A 17,080-nucleotide genomic window follows, 5' to 3' on the forward strand; every position below is an offset into this window, starting at 1 on the left:
CCACATTCTGTTGGATCATCTTCCAAGATACAAAGCAAAAAAATGATGCCCAGGCTGTTGCATCTAATCTGGGATATAAATGTGAGAACCTTGCTGGCCATGCTCAGGGGTCCAATCTGAAGAACACTGGTCCATGAGTGGGAGTGCAGGAGATGGTCTACTGTTAACAGAAACATAGGTTTTGTTTTGTTTTGTTTTTCCAGCCAAAACCCAATCGCCTCATATGCATATGAAAGCTGGGCAATGAGTAAGGAAGACTGAAGAAGAATTGACAACTCTGAGTCACTGTGTTGGCAAAGAATGTTGAATATACCATGGACTGCCAAAAGAACGAACAAATCTGTCTTGGAAGAAGTCTAGCCAGAATGTTCCTTAAAAGTGAGGATGGGGAGACTTTGTCTCACATACCTCAGACATGTTATTAGGAGGGACCAGTCCCTGGAGAAGGACATCATACTCGGTAAAGTAGAGGGTCAGCGAAAAAGAGGAAGATTCTCAATGAGACGGATTGACACAGTGGCTGCAACAAAGGGTTTAAGCATAATAAAGATCATGAGAATGGGGCAGAACCGGACAGTGTTTCGTTCTGTTGTACATAGGGTTGCTATGAGTTGGAACCAACTCGACGGCACCTAACAACTACTATCCAAACCCAAGAGATTTAAACCATTCATTATCCCAGGCCACATAACCAGTGAGTACACACAGACAGGGCATAATAATCAGCACCAGTTCTGGATTGATGTCTATTCTATTCTGAACATCAATTCTGGATTGATGTCAAGTGTCTATTCTAATTGACCTGTTCTAGGACTTAAATATTTTTAATATCTGCCGCCATCCATTTATACATTGAAAGTCAACATAGCATTGGCTAACCTCAAAGTATTTGGAACCAGACAGCCTAGATCTAAAGCTCAGCTCAGTCATTTACTATTTGTGTGACCTTGGGCTAACTAAGTAACCACGAACTATCCATTAAACCCACTGCTGTCATCATGGCAACCCCATAGGGCAGAGTAGAACTGCCCCATGAGGTTTCCAAGGCTGTAATCTTTATGGAAGCAGACTGCCAAATCTTTGTCCTGCAGAGCGGCTGGTGAGTTCAAACTGCCAAACTTTTGGAGAACTGCTAATAATTCAGCCTAGCTAAAGCCAGGAAAAGAAGTGAATGAGGCTTTCTCTAGATGGTGGTGGCCCAGTAGGAGTTGTATGACCTTATTAATTTTTGTAAGCAGTGGCCCAAACAGAACAATCTTTGTTGCAGAAACCAGTCTGGTGTTGTTGTTGTTTCTGTTTACTTGCTTTTATTTCAGCCAAGTTGGGGATATTAATCCTACATTACCTGATTTGCCTCTGACCTCTTGCTCCTATCTCAGACCTTCTGTTTCTTTCAGAACCTGGACTGTTTGCTGCCTTGTAAGACTCTCAGCCCTGAAGCCTACTTTCCCATCTCCTGGTCCAGCATGACAATTGACATCCTCTGCTACATGCAAAAATTTTTAGAGTTGCATAATATCCCATGATTGGATATTAAATACTTTATTCTGAATCATTGAAATCTTACCTACCTACAATTTTTTATTACTGTAAATGATAATGCAATGAATGTTCCTGTACATAGAATGTGGCCTGCATCTCTGATATTTTTCTTTTGGATAAACTTCTGGAAATGAAATATTATGGACATAATAGGCAATAAATAATCTACAGATAAATTGACTTCCTGAAAGTTCATATAAACAGTATAAAAGAGTGCTTAGTCCATCATAACACAGCAGCTTGAGACTTTGTATTATAAATTAAAAACAAAATCTTTTATGACTTGCTAAGCACAAATATTTTACTCTTTACTTTCATAACATCTAAATAAATGTCAGCACTCAATAAATAATATTTATTGCAAGTCCCTACGGCATAGTTTTCTTATTTCCAATTCTGTCCTTTCTGTTTGGATTACCAAGTTTTAGAAACATTAATATGAAGTCCAGTGATGTTACAGACTGTGGTATGTTTTCTAAGTTCAATGGTATTAATATTGACACATTAATAACTGTATATTCTTATAGTATATGATTTTTATTGAAGGATATTGTGCTAAGACTTCCAAAAGGTTGAATCAAATTACCAGCTACTGTTCTGCAAGGCTGGAGCAATAGTACAGCAGTGAGACAAACCATGCTTTTAAGGTCTGTGTACCAGTGTGTGTGAGGCATTGGTAGAATTCTCGCCTTCCATGCAGGAGACCCTGGTTTTATTCCTGGCCAATGCACCTCATGTGCAGACACCACCCATCTGTCAGTGGAGGCTTGCATGTTTCTATGATGCTTAACAGGTTTCAGCGGAACTCCTCAAATAAGATAAATTAGGGAGGAAGGCCTGATGATCTACTTCCGAAAATCAGCCAATGAAAACCCTATGGATTACAACACTCCAATTCCCAACCAATCTTGGGAATAGCATAGAAATCAGGCAGCATTTATTTCAGTTGTGCACTGAGTTGCTATGAATGAAATGTAGCCCAGTCCTGTGTCATCCTCACAGTCACCAGCATGTCTAGGTCCCTCCTTGTCGTTATTGTGCCAATCCATCTCACCAAGGGTCTCCTACACCCTCGGTGGCCCTCTACTTCACCAAACATGATGTCTTCTAGCAGTTAGTTGATCCTTCCTGAGGCTGCATTTAAAGCAAGTGAGTTGGACAATATTCTGTTGTGATCCATAAGATTTTCACGGGCTAATTTTCAGAAGTTGGTGGCCAGGCCTTTCTCCCTAGTCTGTCTTAATCTGGAAGCTTTTCTAAAACCCGTTCACTATGGGTGACCCTGCTGACATTTGAATACTGGTGGCATAGCTTCCAGCATCATAGCAACGGGCAAACCACCACAGTACGACAAACTGACAGATGGGTGGTAGTGGGTAGTAATAACTATGTTCTGTTCATTTTTTTTAAATCTTCAGCTTTTATTATGATGTTTGAAATACAGGAGGCTCTTATGAAACATTTGCTAAATATATGTATGGGTGAATAAGTGAATTATTTTCCTAGGTATAAGAGAGAGACTACTAAAAAGCACAGGTAGGCTAATGAGATAGTACTGCTGTGACTAATGATAGACGCTGAGGAGATATGGGTTGGAGAGTGACTCACAGTCATAATACGGGATACCTTTTAGCAATTTTTTAGTATAACTTTTCCTTTAAAAATAAAACCTTCAGAGTGACTGGTAATGGGTATGGAGTTTCTTCTGGGTGTGATGAAGAATTTCTAAAATTAGATTGTGGTGATGGTTGCACAACTTTGTGATTTTATTAAAAACCAGTGAATTGTACACTTTATATGAGTGAATTTATGTATGTTAATAATATCTCAATAAAGCTATTAAAAAAAAAAACTCTTCAGCAAAATTACATTAAGACATAAGGACATCCACCTATACAGCACATGGCCACTATAAGTAATTACATAATGAAAAATATGAAAAAGACTCTTCAAGGCAGAAAAAGTCTTCTGGGAACCTCCACACCCTGGAGACACTGTGAGTTAGCACCACCACCAGGAACTGGCTTTTCAGTGCTGTGCTTGTCTCCAATCAGGCTGGAATAAGTCTCCTTATAAGCTTAACACTCCTCTGGAATCCAGTGTCTCTTCAGCCTTCTGAGTCAGCCTGACAGGGACAGGCAGGACTGCTGTGTGGGCTCTGTAAGTAAAACTGCTTTTGTTCAATGAAAGCACGCGACTCTAGATGAGCTGAACTTTTTTATCCCTACAGAAGAATTTCCTCACAGTGTGCAGAATTAGATTAGACAGTGGGATGGTGGGATGAGGAAGACAGTGTAATTTGTTCTGAGATGGTATCATTTGTTCTTCCCAGGAAATATGTAGAGAAAAGTCATTTTGTTCTGCCTCTTGGGGGTTGGATACCCTGTGGCTCCTTAATCAATGTGCTGATATGTTTTTCATGGTCAGTTGTTTGGTGCCTGAGAAAACCAAAGAGGATGGGAAAACCTCATCTCTAAACCCAATTTTGAACACCTACTACATGCCAGGCACTACGTTAGGTCCAGTGCATATCGTATCTTACAGATGAGGAAACTGGAGTAAAGAAAGTTTATATTACTTACAGATCTCAGTAAAACAATCATTTTGAGAACATGAACATTGGAATCTAAATTTAGAATCCTAGCTCTAACATTCACTAGTTGTGTGCAATCTTGAATATATTTCTTAACTTCTCTGACATTCACTGTCTTTACGTGAAAAGTGAAGCTAATAATATGTGCTACATGGCACTGTAGTAAGAATTAAAAGACAGAATGCTTATAAAGGACTTAGCACAGTAACATTCACAGAGCAAGTGTCCAATAAATGATGACTATTGTTATTAGTAGTATTTAGTATTATTATCACTATGCAAGGTCTCAGAACTAGTTAGTGTCTGAGCAAGGATCTGAACCTAGGTCAGTCACACACTATAGCCATGCCATTGAGAATGGCTGAGAGAATATAGATGATGCTATAGCGTCTCATTCATCAGCTGAAGACATAGCTACAGGCTACAGCTCATAACAGTACAATGAAAGAAGAGAATCATTTTGGTCAGAGTGGACAGGACAATTAGATGAGAGACTATAGTTTACTTTACTCAAGAGCTAATGAAGACTGTGTCTGAGTTAGAGAAATGAATGGGACAGATTCGAGGCAGTACAAAAGAGTAGTTCGGGAAAATGTTAGTGCCTCTCCCTAATAATATCCAATATCCCCACTTTACTCTTAGATATGAACAATTAAGTTTTTTCAGCATAAGAAAAGTTCAGTGAAATGCAGCATCAAGTATCCACTTCCAACCAGATTGCTATTACTTAGCCTTCGTACGTAGATCTTCTGAGGCTACAGTTTTTGACATTTCAGAAGTAGAATCAGTAGGAATGCAATGAATATTTATATGTAGGGGAGGAGGGAGAGGGAGGAGAGTGTGTTTGGGGAGGTAATTCTAATTAGAGGCTTTGCTAGCATTTGATATCATTTACTGATAAATGAAATGTAGGAGGAAGGGCCAGATTTGGGATGGGGAAGGGAATAAATTCTGTTTGGTTCTTACTGTGGCTTAGGTGGCTGAAGGTTTGTGGGTGGAGATACCCCACAGGGTAGATAAAGTATTTTCTTCACCTTTATTTCACCAGCTTCAAGCACAGAGCGCTGATTTGTTCTCCAAACTATTACCAGTTATCTTTCTAAATTGAAAATTTGATTGTTTAACTCGCCTTTCATTATTCATTTTGCCTTCCAGTTTAAGTCCAGAATCTTTTTCCATAGCTTTTAGAGATTCTGCTAAACTTTTGAAAAACGGAACTCAAGAGAGATCATACTTAGACTGTAGATTTGTGAATCCTCTGGATGTAAGTGCTATTTAAAGCCATGGGAATAACTATGATATCTTTTCTTGTGGAAAGCAAGAAAAGAAGAAAGGTAAGAGCAGAATACTACACAATGACACAAATTAAAAGGCAGAAAGCAAAAACATAATTTGATAAAAAAAAAACAAAAAACAGAGCAACAATCTTTGAAGCTAACAAAAGAGAAAGCTTCAAGGAGGGAGAAAGTTTCAAGGAGGAGGTGGTCAACAATGCCAAAATTTCAGAAACCAAAAAAACCAAACCCGTTGCCGTCGAGTCGATTCCGACTGAAAGCGACCCTATAGGACAGAGTAGAAATGCCCCATAGGATTTCCAAGGAGCTCCTGGTGGATTCACACTTCTGACCTTTTGGTTAGCAGCTGTAGCTCTTCACCACTCTGCCACCAGGGTTTCCAAAATTTCAGATGAGAGAGAGAAAACAAAGTCTGAAAACTACCTTTGGCCTTGGCATTTAGTAAGTCATTAGGGACATAAATTGGAGAAGTTTCTGAGAGTTATTAGAAAAAGAATCCAGATCGCTATTGAAGGTGAGGAAATAACAAACAAAAGCAGACCATTCTTCAAAGAACTTTTTTGTTGTTGTTATAAGATATGGCTGGAAATTGAGGGAGAAACAGAGTTTCTATCTTATATTGCTCATTATTTTAGGGCAGTGCCCAATTATGACAGATGTTCGATATATTTTCGTTGAAGTGAATGAGTTAAAAATAACTATATTAAAGTGTAGGAAGCTGTCATTATTAGATTGGGGTAAATGAATACTATAGACTGCAGAAAGGGAGTCAATTGTACTAAACATGCACTAAAGAAGGGAGAGAACTTCGCTGAATTTAAATTAGAAGAGATGAGAATTAATTATTTTTTTAGTCATAAAATATTTTAAATGCCTAACTTCTTTATCCTTTGCATGGAATTCAAGATTTTCATGACCTGACCCCTGCTGATCCCTCTAGCTTCATCTTTCATTGCACCCAGCCTCATACTCAAGGCTCCAGCACACGAATTTTCTTATAGTTGACCAACAAAACTGTATTGTGTTATTATTCCACATTTTGCTCATGTTATTTATGCTAAGAGTATACTTTTCCCACTTTTCGTCTTTGTGAACTCACATCCACCCATCAAAACTTTACACAGTTATAATCCATCTACTTTGTCCAAATTCCTTGAAACTAACTCCTCTTGGCACACCCACAGACACATTCATGTCACACCCAGACCCAGAATCTGCCACTCTTTGCACTATTCTGTCTTATCTTAGTTGATCCTTATACACATCACAACTCATATTTCTTTCTTTTTGTCTGACTCCTTTATCAAACACCAAACCCGTTGCCATCAAGTGGGTTCCAACTTATAGTGACCCTATAGGACAGAGTAGAACTGCCCTATAGGGTTTTCAAGGCTGTAATCTTTACAGAAGCAGATTGCCACATCCTTTTCCCACAAAGCGGCTGGTGGCTTCAAACCACGAAACTTTCGGTCAGCAGCCAAGAGCTTAACCACTGTGCAACCAGGCTTCTTCTGACTCCTTTACTGGTCTGTTATTTGACTTGCTTCATATTCTTAGTGGCTGACGAAATGCTTGGTACATCCTGAGCTCCCAGTATGTGTTTGCTGTTGAACTGAACTAAGTGTTCATGATGAATAAGCAAGAGTTTACGTAGAGTTATTGGCTATGAAAGAGTAGGAATCATCTTCCTCTGAACCCAGCAGGAGTGAGAGGAAGACGCAAGAAGATACGGTGGTGTAGAGATGGAAGAAAGGGAATTTGAGGAAGTTCTCTTCTGCTAGGCTCAGCACAGAGCAGGTCAAGCCAGACTTCATGTTTTCTGTTATTTCATTTATTTTTCTGATCTCACATTAAGAAAGGGAAGGAAAGAAAACTGTCAAAAAAATGAGAGTGGGCAATGAGTACATTGTTTGAATTAATGAAATAATGTAAGGGAAGACATACAGATTAGAATGAAAGAGAAATTGTTCAGATCATAGTTTATTTTTCTAAAAAGTGACCTCTTTTCAATGACCAAAAATTCAAACTCAATCATTGTGTATGAAGTTAAAAAGTATCTTGATAGCCAGAATTAATTGATATATATGGAAGTCCTATGCACTCTTATAACCATTTCTGTTATATGCCATCGTACACTGTAAATCAGAATTATTTATTATTCCTTTTTCCTTCCTATCTATCCCCCTCACTTGATTACAAACTCTTTTAAAAGGGTCTTATCTGTGTTATCCCTTAGCTTCTAATAGCACTGTGCACAAAGTAGGTTCTCAGTAAATGTCGCTGGGGGTGTAAGGGAAGAAATATTACAAGCTCACTCTGGCCCAACACTTTAAGACATACCATGCTAAAAGCCTTGAAATTCTTCATCCGGAATTATCCGAATCCAAACCTTAGCAATCTTTCAAGCACTAACTTTTCGTAGAATGCCTTCTCCAAATACCCCTAATTCTACTGGATGCCTCCTTTCTGTTAACTCTTATTTCCATTATGAGGTTTGATAAAACATTTCTGACGTCGGTTTCACTGGTGCCTGAGGACACTCTCGCTACTCTAAACTTTAGAGTCTAAAGGTATAGTTCACTCATCTGGTCAACTCAGGTAATATACTTCTTCTTCTGTTAATTTCAATTAAAAATGTTTCCATTTTTACTAATATTTCTTCAAGGGATCCTTGAAGTAGGACTTTATCTGAGTGAATTTGTGTGATCTACAAGTACTTATATTTCCCTCCATTCTCTATTTTATCATTCACTTCCTGTCAGGAATTCAGTAACTTTCTTTGTCCCTGTGGAACAGTTACCCTAAAATTGACTATCTCTCATTGATTGAACCCTCTCCAGGCACAGCACTAATCTCTATTCTTCCCTAGTCCCCTACTTGCAACTCATACATACTCATCGTTTTAGTCTGAAATTTTCTCTTCGATTAAAAAGAAAAGTGATGTTTGCAATGAAATTATGTCTTTTCCTTCAAAGCAAAGCAGTAACATTCAAATAGGTACCTCCTGAGGAGTATATCCTAACGAAATGGAGAAAATCTAATTCTGAACGCAACTCGTCTTCAGGCAGATTGAAGAAACAAATATATTTAAACAATGGAGCTTTGAGCAGCACACTATATCAAGTGGGGTGCAGCGCTTCCTCTGTCCCTAAGCCTGGTAGGTAGGTCTGTGCTCCTAACCCTCCATCTCTCCCAAAGTGGCCCTAGATTTTGCATTGCAAGGGTTACTTTAAGGTTAAATTCTTCAGGTGCACGCACACACCAGCACTGGTGCCTAAGCCATTTAATTGCCGTTTCACGTGTGTTACTTTGCATTATAAATATCTCATTGTCAACATTTTCTGACTTCCCAAATTGTAAGCTTCTGTTTTCCATACTTACAGATGATGTAATATGGCTGCTCCACAGCTCCAAGTTATCTTTCTTTGGTACCGAATACACAGAAAAATGAACCTGTTACCTCTTTATCACATTAAAATATTCCAGGGAAGATTGAATATGATTGGCCTATCTAAGGTAAAGTATTTCTTCTTAGTCTAGTCATCAATGACCAGAGGAGTGTCAAGGCAGGGGGATCATATAGTATAATCATAGCTGCCATCAAGAAACTCCAAAGACTAAAAAAAAAAAATTAAAGGTACCTACTACAGCAGTTGAAGCCTTACAATTTTCTTATCAATTTAATGAGCCTCTCATATGATATAAATATTAATCTTTGATTAGTTTTCTGTGGCTATACGTATTTGTAACTGGACTAATATACAAAAAAAATGTAGTTTTTGTTTGTTTCAGACTCTCATCTCGAAATTATATACTTAATCTTCTGGTACCCCCATTATCCAACAATCCTGCAAGCTTCTAAGCTTCCTCACCAGGGAGTGGGTAATTTGCACACTTTGGGAATGAGTAGTGTGCAGAGCAAAGGTCATGCTCTGACCAAGGTGGACGAGGTCACAATGAATCCAGGATTTTCCTAAAAGGCAGAGATGAAGTAAACACATGGCCACTATTGTAGCTACTTGTACATGGTGATGGTGGTGAAGATGGAAATGAAAGAAACATTCAAGAGGTATTTAGAAGAAAAAATAGAACTAGTTGAAGAACCGTATGTGAGGGATGATGAAGAGTTATGCACCTTTAAGTTTATATCTTACATGATTAAGTTCATAGCCATATCCAATCTTACCTCCTCAAATTTACGCTCCCAATAGCTTCCAGAATATCTATCTAAATAGAATGTTGGGTTATGATGCCCCTGCTAAAAAACACTTAACATCCTCCCAATCCAACAAGATAAAGTCCTTACATTCATGGCTGTCATCAGCTCACATCTGCTCACCTCTCCAATCTCTCTCTTTCTTCCTGTGTTGCACTCTATGCTCCAGCCACAACACACTGCTAATAGTCACCCCACAGAGATTTCTGTTTCTTGACTCCATGACTTTCTCTCCACTGAAATGCTCTCTTCTTGGATCCATTCTCTGACTAGATAAAAGTCACTCTTTTGAGTTCTCATAAAAATCCCGGCCATTTATTTTTTTTTTTACTGCTTATCCATATTATTTCAAGATTTTTTGTGTAGATTTCTGTGAGCACCTTCAGGACAAGAACTCTGTATTATTTACCTCTGTAATCCCTACACTCAGCACAATGCTCACAAAAACTCTCACTGGATATGTTTATTGCATGAATGAATGAATGAACTCGGTTGCCAGATGTAGGTGCCTAATAAACACTTGGTGGCTAACTGATAAGAAAGAGGTTCTGTCCTTGTTTTCAGATATTACAGTAACAATGACAAGGTAAGTGGAGCACACTTAGAAAGGACAGAAGATAGAGAAGAATAAATACTGAATAAAATATAAAGACAGTCCCAATGACTTATGATGTGGGGTACATATCATTGGAAGAGAGCAACCACAGCATCTACAGGTACTGGGGAAAATCTTAGAGAAGCTGATGCTTAAGCTAGGTCATAGAGGCTTGAAGTATGGGGAAGTCATAGAAAGGGAAAAATGAAAGAAGCAAAAACATGAGTGAAAGGGAAAATGAAAGAAGGAACAACACAGGTAAAAGTGAAAAATGAGAGAAGGAACCTGGGCAGCAGCACAGACGTGTAAACAAGCCTGAGGCGAGTCAGAGAAGACCAAACCAAAACCAAAGCCATTGCCATCAAGTCGATTCCAACTCATATCAACCCTATAGGACAAAGTATAACTGCCCCATAGGGTTCCAAGGAGCAGCTGGTGGATTCACATGCCAACATTTTAGATAGCAGCCAAACTCTTAACCACTGCACCACCAAGGCTCCAGAGAAGACTAGTCTGATAGAATTAACAGTCCTTGTAGGTACATTAGATCATGTCTCTCCTCTACTTCAAACACCCTATAGAGCCTCAGCTCAGAGTCCAAGCCAAAGTCCTTAAATGGCTTGTAAGTCCTATGAGATGCTGCATGATCTGGTTCCCCATTATCTCTCTGATTCTATCTCCCTACTACTCACCCCCATGTTCTTTCTGTTCAGGCATATTGGCCTTTAGTTGTTCTAAATCCACAGACATACACCGGGCTTAGGGACATTGTAATTTCTGTTCCTTCTTCCTGGAATATTCTTCCCCAAATATCTGCATGGATATATTCCTCATTCCCTTCCAGCCTGTCCTCAAATATCTCTATTATATAAGGCCTTCCCTAGCAACCCTATCTAAAATTTCTACTGTCCGCTGATAGTTCATATCTGTTTCCTTCTGCCCTTTATTTTTTTCTCCTGATAATCCTATTTAGTTTACATATTAACTCTATTTATTGTCTGTCCCCTTCAACAGAATATAAACTCCAAGAAAGTGGGGATTTTTTTTGTCTACCTTGCTTATTACCTTGTAGGCCTTCCATAAATATTTGTTAAATGAATAAAGAATCATAATATCTAGTTTCTCAAACAGTATATTACTAATTAACCATATGAATTAAAGCTAAGGTCTTTTATCTAATTTGGCCTTTATCTGTAACACAGGTGCAATAAAGAGTGGCTTTTCTACTTTTAAGATTTTTTTTAAAAGAAAGAAAAGCTGAGAACAGATACAGAGAAGTGTCAGAGTACAGGCAAGAGGTGCTACTACTCATTTCTCTCCAAATGCATCTAGCGCACACATGTCCCTATCTTGAATAATGAAGCTACATTTTGTATACCCATCCTGGTTTTATAAAGAATGCGAATTCCTAGATCCCAGGGGCCATAACTATACACCCAAGTTGCCTGTTTTGACGAGCAGAGTGCTAATGAGAAAATGCACTCACCACAGAGTGGCTGACCTTGAGAGCTTGGGTTAGCTTTCAAGAGAGGGGACAGATTGCCAAGAACCCTATATGTAAGTGTGGGTAGGATTGTGGAGGCTGTAGGCCCTTTTTGATTTCTTCCCCTAGGCAGGGGCAGTGGGAAGCCTATGGGAGCAACACACAAGAAGATATAGAGATGCCCCTGTCTTCCAAGTCCCTGTGCTTTAGTTAGTAAGTACTCCCATAGCCTGTTCCCAAGGGCCTCTGGGCAGCATTGTAAATAGACCTGTTCCTGAAAGGGTGAGCCAGCTCCAGCTGCTCTCACTCAGTAGGATGCACCATTCCCAGGTAAATATGCCCTCACCTGGAGTTAGGCAGCCCAAGACTCCTGCCATCATAAAGGGTCTTGAGGACCCCACACATTCTCATGGCAGGGCAGGCAGGAGCTTTTGTGTTCCACTCATACCTCCATGGGCAGGAAAGAAATGGCCCAGTCTTCACTAACAGTTCAGAAGGCAGGTGAGAATGAATGTAGCAGCCACCTTCAGGCCCAAAGAGAAGTTGAAATTCGGTTTAGGCAAAGGCTACCTTAGGCAAAAGGCAGACACCAGGTGAGGGAGACATGAGGTCTTCTGGAATATGTACCTGGGGATATGAGATGATGGCTTCAAAGGCTTAGACTTCAGTAAGAAAGTACAGGTGCCAGCAAAGCATAAAAGATGTCCCAGGAGAAAATTCAGTAAAGTGCAGCATCTGTCAGCGCTGCCTACAGTAGTATGAGCAAAAAGCCTTGAGGAAGGGGAAATACGTCATCATGCTCCCACTGACAGTCCCTCATGCCTGCCTTTTTCTTCACTATTGTCCCCATTTCTCTTGGACACAGTGGTCTAGAGATCTGAGTTTAGAGAAGTTTCCTTAGCTCAATTCCACACTCTCCAGCATGACTTGATTGGATTTCAATATCCCTTTCCCAAGTTATCTATGATGAAAGCATTGCATCTCCCTAAAGGATAGCATTCTCTGCCTCTGAAAAGGGATTTTTTTTTGTGTTCTGAGAGCTGCTGGGGGCCATATTTGGTATTCGATATTCATCAAGGAAGGTAGCTGTTGTGTCTTTGCACAAGTTCTGAGAATGTAAAATAAATATAGATCAGAGGCATGGCTTTTATGACCTTACAACACAGGTTCTGGTCCTCCTTGATTATCTAAAATGGGGAGAATCTAAGTTAAATGTCTTAGTCCTTATTTTATCATATTATATTTTAAAACCACTGGCACCCAAACCCTCTCCACTAAGGTCTAAGGAAAGGCATTTCCTGGATCTATGCTAGAAAGAAGGAAGAATTCTGTGGGAATTAACAGATTAACCCGAATACCATTGAGGAAGAGTTTTGCAGAGTTTATTTCCAAGAAGAAGAGCCTCAGCTCCTAGAAGCCAAGCCCTTGGATCCTTAGAGATAACTAGTTCTAAAGACTAGGGCATCTAGGGAGCCTAGCAGGGAAAGGGTTTGATCAGGTCAATGTCCCTGTGTTTGGGTGTGGGCAGAAGGCTGGAGTGAAGTGACTTCAGCCTTCCAGGAAAGAAATATCTCCCGTGACATGGATTGCTTGTTGGCAGAGGTTCCAGGAAAGGCAAAGCTCTAGAAACATCATTGTAAAACTACCTATCTCAAGGTCAGGACTCAGCCCAAGCTCTCTAGAAGGAATGGGAGTGGCGTTGGAAGGCAATGTGCAGGTGTGGAGAATCCCACCAGCTAGGACCAGAGGAAAAAGCCTTCACAAGGACCATACCAGGCAGCTAGGATCTGCTGGAGTTCCTGTGTCCTGCCAGCACCTTTATTTCGTCCAAAGGAGCTACATTCATTTTATGTTTCTGAAAGAGTTTCCTTTATTCCTGAAAATTTTTACTTTCGGTCTCTCTTTTTTTTTTTTTCTTTGTTTATTTATTTTCTTTTCAGTTTTGGTTTTGGTTTTTTTTAGTTGTTGTTGTGTTTCATTTACTCCTCACTGGCCTTAGACCTAGAGACCTGGAATCTTGAAAATTTGCAAAAAAAAAAAAAAAAAAAAGCCCCCTTCCCTGCTTCTTGGAACACTCTTTACTCCCTTCTTTGCCTAATTTCTACACATATTTCAAGACTAAACAGAAGGATCATCCTGATCATGCCTGTCCCCCTGCCTGCAATAAATGCACACCTTATGCTAGCATTGGTCACAATACTCTAACAATTTGTTTACTTTATTGCCTCCACTAGGCAGCACAGCTGGAGGGTAGGGGAGGTGTCTTTTCTCTCTGTATCAGCAGCATCTAGTAAATAGCCTTGAACATAGCAGATGATATAAGTAAATGCTTACGAATGAATTAATTAAAAAAGAAAAAGCACAGCCCTAGCTGGAAGGGATTTCCAATAGCATATCTCTTAACACCTATCTGAGAAAAGGACTACCCAGTATCCAGACAATAAAGGTGTTGGCCAGGATGAGGAGTCTTGAGCATACTTGGGAAGGTCATATTTTGGGGTAAGAATTGTTCTCCCCAGGCTCCCTTTTAAAAAATCTAAATGGTCCTTGAGAGTAATGCTTGATAAATGAATTTGACCTTTCACCTTCTCCCTTTGGAAGAGTTACTCAAAGCTGATTGAAGAGACTAAGTGACATCAGTGCGGGTTAGGGGGTAGGAGCAGAGAAGATAGGAAAAGCTAAAATGCCCTCAGTTCCCAGGTTTCCAGGGCTGGCCTCTGATTGTGCTCCATGTCCTAGCAGGCTAGCAGGCTGCCAGTGTGACCTCACTCTCTCCAGTCCCCCCTCCTCGGTGCCAGCTATGAGTTCCTGCAACTTCACACATGCCACCTTTGTGCTTATTGGTATCCCAGGACTAGAGGAAGCCCATTTCTGGATCGGCTTCCCCCTGCTCGCAATGTATGCCGTGGCAGTGTTTGGAAACTGCATCGTAGTCTTCATCGTAAGGACAGAACGCAGTTTACACGCACCCATGTATCAGTTTCTCTGCATGTTGGCAGCCATTGACCTGGCCTTGTCTACATCCACCATGCCCAAGATCCTTGCCTTCTTCTGGTTCAACTCCCAGGAAATTACTTTTGAAGCCTGCCTTGCCCAAATGTTCTTTATTCATGCTCTCTCAGCCATCGAGTCCACCATCCTGCTGGCCATGGCCTTTGACCGTTATGTGGCTATCTGCCACCCATTGCGCCATGCTGCGGTGCTCAACAATACAGTAACAGCCCAGATTGGCGTGGTGGCCGTGGTCCGAGGATCCCTCTTCTTTTTACCACTGCCTCTGCTCATCAAGCGGCTGGCCTTCTGCCACTCCAATATGCTCTCACACTCCTATTGTGTGCACCAGGATGTGATGAAGCTGGCCTACGCAGACACTTCACCCAATGTGGTCTATGGTCTTACTGCCATCCTGCTGGTCATGGGCGTGGATGTTGTGTTCATTTCCTTGTCCTATTTTCTGATTATACGAACAGTTCTACAGCTACCTTCCAAGTCAGAGCGGGCCAAGGCCTTTGGGACGTGTGTGTCACACATCAGCGTGGTGTTGGCCTTCTATGTGCCACTCATTGGCCTCTCAGTGGTGCATCGCTTTGGAAACAGCCTGGATCCCATTGTGCATGTTCTCATGGGTGATGTCTACTTGCTGCTGCCTCCTGTGATCAACCCTATCATCTATGGTGCCAAGACCAAAGAGATCAGAACACGGGTGCTTGCCATGTTCAAGATCAGCTATGACAAGAACCTTCAGTCTGTGGGAGGCAGTTGACCCTTCCCACTCTACTTCCTCTTATCTTTAATGGTTTGATATAACTTTCCTAACACTAACTTAATTCCAGTTGCCCATAAGCACATAAGTGCTTTTCTCTGGTTTGGCCTCCAAATTCTGCCTCTGTCTGGGGCACCAAAGTATGTTTTGGAGGCTAACATGGTTCCCTTCCATAGATGAAAAAGTTATTGATATCCTTATTATATAAACAGTTTAAATTAGAAAATTCACTAATACCCCAATAAATAGTAGAAAGAACATAAGGAGGACTAACACAAAATATAATTGACTTTCAAACGGGGGGAAAACTTATTCAATCTAACTAGCTATCCAAGAAACATTAAAACAATAATTAGATAGCATTCTTTGCCTAACAGTTTAGCGGTTTTTATTAATGAAAATTTGCACCGGAAGTGAGGTTGTGTTGAAACAGATATTTTTGGAAATTGCAGAGGATGGTGGAAATTGGCACAAAATCTTTGAAAAGTAACTTGGCAGTATGTAACAAGAACTTTAAAAAGGGTTATATTCTTTAATGCTGTAATTTCACTTTTGAAAAATTTATCCTAAATAAATATCCTAAATATTTTATCATAAATAAAAACATGCTTAATTACATAAACCAAATTTTTCATAAAATATAGTAATTACACCATTACTTGGAGTAGTCATATATTAGAACTCCTGGAGTATAATATATAAAAGAATAATAAACTGCGGCATATCCCATCCACTGAATGAAATATTAGGTGCCTTTAAAGACCCTGCTATAAGATGAAACATGCTATTTGGTAATGAATAACGGTCATGGTTAAACAACATGATAAACATAACTAATGTCACTGAATTGTACAGGTGAAGAATGTTGAAATGACAAATGATTTATTACATATATATTTTACTACAATGAAAAAAGAAACATGCTTATAATGTTTAGAAAAGCAATAAGGATACATAATCAAAACTAACTTGAAAAACAACCTATGCCTTGAAGGAAATGTGCTCAAATTACTAGTGATTTATATTTGCCCTTACTTTCTAAATTTCTTTATTAAGGAGGTCTTTTTTGGTTGACATGCACAACTTTTAAAAATGAGGAAAATGAAACTGACAATTTATAGAAGCCAGTGTTTGCCACAGTCCTCACTGTTGGTATAATATGCATTACATGGGAATTTACGTAAACCTTGAATAATATCATTAATTAACATCTCTTGAGTGCTTACAATGTTCCAAGCACTATGAGAAGTTCTTTAAAGGTTTTACCTTATCCTTGCAACAACTTTATGGGGTAGATACCATCTTTGTCCCCCACTAATAGGAAGAGAAATGAGGCTTACATGGGCAAGGTGGCTTAACCAAGTCACACAGCTTGTAGGTGCTATGCCAAGATTTAAAATTAAATTCCATAACCAAATACATATTTCCTCAATCTGTGCAAATCCTGTTTTCTCCCTGCTGTGTAGTAAAATGGATATGTTTGTATTTGTGCTGAAAGATAACCCTGTCCTTGCTGTGAGCAATAAATCTAGGTTACTCTTCATGTTTTACAGTCACCTTTTACAGTTTTACCACCTGCTTCTTTTCAGAAAA

The 17,080-nt window shown here is 39.7% G+C and overlaps 1 protein-coding gene across 1 annotated transcript; it reads left to right on the forward strand.

The window, feature by feature from the left end:
- Positions 1 to 3,514: 3,514 nt before the first annotated feature.
- On the forward strand, positions 3,515 to 15,593 carry LOC101348753 (olfactory receptor 51E2). Its single transcript, XM_004391045.1, has 2 exons — positions 3,515 to 3,702; positions 14,475 to 15,593. The coding sequence occupies exon 2, from the start codon at positions 14,525 to 14,527 to the stop codon at positions 15,485 to 15,487; it is 963 nt and encodes a 320-aa protein (XP_004391102.1). The 5' UTR covers positions 3,515 to 3,702; positions 14,475 to 14,524; the 3' UTR covers positions 15,488 to 15,593.
- The last annotated feature ends 1,487 nt before the right edge of the window (positions 15,594 to 17,080 follow it).

The sequence above is a fragment of the Trichechus manatus genome, unplaced genomic scaffold, assembly GCF_000243295.1.
Source record: "Trichechus manatus latirostris isolate Lorelei unplaced genomic scaffold, TriManLat1.0 scaffold00417, whole genome shotgun sequence".
Classification (NCBI taxonomy): domain Eukaryota; kingdom Metazoa; phylum Chordata; class Mammalia; order Sirenia; family Trichechidae; genus Trichechus; species Trichechus manatus.

Coding starts and splice junctions, on each gene's coding strand:
- LOC101348753 (XM_004391045.1), top strand. CDS start 14,525: ATGAGTTCCTGCAACTTCACACATGCCACCTTTGTGCTTATTGGTATC.